Source organism: Vitis riparia, chromosome 9, assembly GCF_004353265.1.
Source record: "Vitis riparia cultivar Riparia Gloire de Montpellier isolate 1030 chromosome 9, EGFV_Vit.rip_1.0, whole genome shotgun sequence".
NCBI lineage: Eukaryota > Viridiplantae > Streptophyta > Magnoliopsida > Vitales > Vitaceae > Vitis > Vitis riparia.
Genome location: NC_048439.1, coordinates 23,394,048 through 23,397,766, shown reverse-complemented (window position 1 = coordinate 23,397,766; position 3,719 = coordinate 23,394,048). Strand labels below are relative to the sequence as shown.

General features: G+C 38.2%; 1 protein-coding gene across 1 annotated transcript; it reads left to right on the top strand.

The window, feature by feature from the left end:
- Positions 1-1,692: 1,692 nt before the first annotated feature.
- On the top strand, positions 1,693-3,233 carry LOC117922646 (shikimate O-hydroxycinnamoyltransferase-like). The gene is made up of 2 exons (XM_034840816.1): positions 1,693-2,129; positions 2,227-3,233. The coding sequence occupies exons 1-2, from the start codon at positions 1,695-1,697 to the stop codon at positions 3,202-3,204; spliced, it is 1,413 nt and encodes a 470-aa protein (XP_034696707.1). The 5' UTR covers positions 1,693-1,694; the 3' UTR covers positions 3,205-3,233.
- Positions 3,234-3,719: the final 486 nt, after the last annotated feature.

Genomic DNA, 3,719 nt, shown 5'->3' with positions numbered 1-3,719 from the left:
ATTTTAAAATAATTTTCTCGTTTTTCACTATTTTTAATAAGCATGAATAAATTTTCGTAACTCTACAAACAATGGAATTTAAGATATTAATTCATGCAAAATCAATTGAGCTTTGTTGGGGACCCTATATATGATCTCTTCTGATTGTCAACTACTATGCTTAATGAATATTGTTTGATCTTTGTCTTGCTCTTTGATATGCATGTGATAATTGTATACTTGAGCTAACATTGTTTCCATGACAGTGCACTATTACTTGCTGCTAAGGTACGATCTCACTCCCACTTTGTTTATTTTTATGCATGATTCGTTCTATTATTGGATCATCTTACTAGTATCCATTGATTTCCTTATCAATTGTCACACTTGTCTCACCTTGTTTAGTAGAGACCTTATTATAGGGCTTAGAAGGGTGTTACAGCTCACCACCGTACCTTCCCAATAGCTAACCTGACCCCCAAACCTGTTTTTGGTTTTTTACAGACCTGTTTTTCCTTCAAAAGTCACACTTAGGGTTTTTCTTTCTTATTTTGTTTTTCCCTTTAAAAATAAAACAAAAATAAGTTACGACTCCAAGTCTTTTTCTAAAAAAATCATTTTTCACAAATAAATTAAAAGCGAGCCACGCCGTCGAGTAGGAACGCATGTGAAAAATGCAGGGTCCACACCTTTGTATCTTTCCATCCTCTAAAATCAAAGGTAGGTACGAACATACCCTTTAAAATCTTTTTGCTTACCTAACTAGAAAAGGCTCCAATCAGAGGAGAGAAAAATTTGTACAAAAATTGTTTTAGGCTTTAAGGGTATATTTGGTTCAAGAGAATCCAAAGAAAAATATAAAGAAAAAAAATAGAGAGAAATAATAGAAGAAAAGAAAAAGTGTTAATTATGGATAGGTACAAAAACAAATTCAAAATTTAACGTATCCACATTGGATGTCATAAAATGAATTTTGAACTTTCTTCTCCGAATTATCTCATGTCCAATTATAACTTTATATAGAAAATGAACTATCCATCCAACAGTATAAGAAGGTGAAAGCTATGCTACATATGTTAGCAAAATATCTAACCGGCACATCACATCACTCAAAAAATATATCACAACATAAACTCGTGGAACACAATAGATCAAGCATTTTTAACCTTCACAAGTAATTACTTAAAAGGAATGTTTAACCTTAACTCATATATATACCTATTTATACTCATAATGACCTTATCATTGAGTTGTAGTTTCTTCCAATCATGCATGCTCATCTCACTCTATTTTTATTTTTGGGATACTAACCCTATTTTTAATTTTAGTTGGCAAATACAATTCATCTTCAATGATGACCCATTTTTCATAGCGTAGAAGTTTGCAAATATATACTACGTCAATTCTATTTTTCCAAAATTACCATAATCACTTCCATTAAAAAGTGGGCTATTGATTGATTAAAAACCTTCCATGATGGATGAATTTAATTAGTTAACCATGTTTCTCTTACATGTTTAGGTCTATTTAAGAAGTATATGTAACTTTGATACCAATTATAACGTCAATCTACCCAACCTAAGTATACACTCAATAGGGACAAATAAATTGAGTGTCGGCACCCTAAAAGGATCTCTTTCATTGCTGCCTAGGGGCCTATAAATCCACTCCTATTATTCCCCTCTGCATATTTCCTTCTCTCTTGGCTAAAAACCATGGGTGGTGGAGGAAAGTACTTCACGGTGACTGTGACCAGGAAAGAGCTAGTGGCAGCGGAGGTGCCAATGCAGGAGCATTGGCTGCCGCTATCTAACCTCGATCTGCTTTTGCCTCCTATAGATGTGAGTGTGTTTTTCTGTTACAAGAAGCCCCATCAGAATGCTAATGGAGGTGATGACTTCACCTTTGGGTCCATGGCTGGGGTTCTGAGGAAAGCCTTGGCCCAAGCACTGGTCTCCTATTATGCTTTTGCAGGGGAAGTAGTGAGTAACTCAGTGGGTGAACCTGAACTTCTATGCAATAACCAAGGGGTGGATTTCACGGAGGCTTATGCAGATGTAAAACTTCATGACCTCAGCTTGTACAACCCTGACGATAGTATTGAAGGCAAGTTTGTCCCCAAGAAGCAGCATGGTGTCCTCTGTGTGCAGGTAACGCTTCTCCCTCTCTCTCTCACTCACACACACATCATGATATAGTCGGGGCATTATTACTCTATGTGATAAAACAAATGAAGGAAAATGACAGGTGACTGAGCTCAAATGTGGTGGAGTCGTGGTGGGCTGTACATTCGATCATCGGATAGCTGACGCATATTCTGCTAATATGTTCCTAGTTTCATGGGCTGAGATGGCCCTGTGCAAGCCACTATCTGTGGTTCCATCTTTCCGGCGCTCTCTTCTCAACATTAGACGTCCAGGCTCCTACGATCCCTCCCTGGATGAAATGTACGTCCTTATATCAGCCTTACCTCCTCCCAGAGCTCCGCAGCCGGGCGGTGCTGATCCTTTCATAAGCCGCATATACTATGTCACGGCCGAACAACTCAGTCTACTCCAAACACTAGCCAGTATCAGCAAGGGCAGCTCCTACAAGAGAACTAAACTAGAGTCTTTCAGTGCATTTTTGTGGAAGATGGTCGCGGCAAGTGCTGTCATGGAAAATGATAATAAAATGATATGCAAGATGGGCATCGTGGTGGACGGAAGAAGGCGGTTAAGCAGTGGAGACGAGGATAAATCAGCAGTGATGGCCTCTTACTTTGGAAATGTGCTGTCAATCCCCTTTGGTGAGAAGATGATAGATGAACTGAAAGAGAAACCCTTGAGTTGGGTGGCAGATGCCGTTCACGAGTACCTGGAAGGGGCAGTGACAAAGGAGCATTTCTTGGGCCTCATCGACTGGGTGGAGGCTCACCGTCCAGAGCCTGCTTTAGCAAGGATATACTGCAGTGGCAGCAGCGATGGACCGGCACTTGTGGTATCATCAGGGCAGAGATTCGCAGTGTCAAAGGTGGATTTCGGGTGGGGTAGGCCGGCTCTGGGATCATTCCATTTTCCATGGGGTGGTGAAGCTGGGTACGTGATGCCAATGCCAAGTCCGGCCAGAGATGGTGACTGGGTGGTGTACATGCACCTCTTGAAAGGGCAGATAGAGTTTATTGAGACTGAGGCCGCCCATGTCTTTAGACCTGTGACATCTGAATATCTCAACTTGATAAACTGAAATTGGGTTCCGTCCGTATGACTTCTTGTTCAAATCTACATAATTTGGTATTGATAATTTTTTTACTAAAATAATATTTTATTGCATTCTACTTTTCAACTTAATAACAAGCATATTTATAATAAACTAATTGTTAGACCAAGAGTTCTCATAATCATATTTTAATGATAACAAACCATAATTATTATTATATTAATGGTTCAAAACCAAGATATGTTTCAGGTTTTAATTGAGAAAATCAATTGGAATGACAAAATATTCATCAAGGGATCAAAGGATGCAAGTTTAAGAGAATATGAAGACCGTTCAAGCCTAGAATTTGTTTGTAAGGTGAATGCATGAGTGCACTTAGGATATACTAATTCATGCATCTTTAAATGCTCAGTTTGTACGTTAAAATTAAATTTTTATTAAAACCCAAGTATTTCATACAAACCTTCGGCAAATTGTTTTAAATTTGACATGTTAATTTACTTAAAAACATTGCTTATGTGTTAGAAGTATAAAATAAAAAA

Excerpts from the sequence above, each read along its gene's own strand:
- LOC117922646 (XM_034840816.1), top strand. The coding sequence starts at position 1,695 with ATGGGTGGTGGAGGAAAGTACTTCACGGTGACTGTGACCAGGAAAGAG. Across the intron at positions 2,130-2,226 it reads ATGGTGTCCTCTGTGTGCAG|GTGACTGAGCTCAAATGTGG; the intron begins GTAACGCTTCTC and ends GGAAAATGACAG.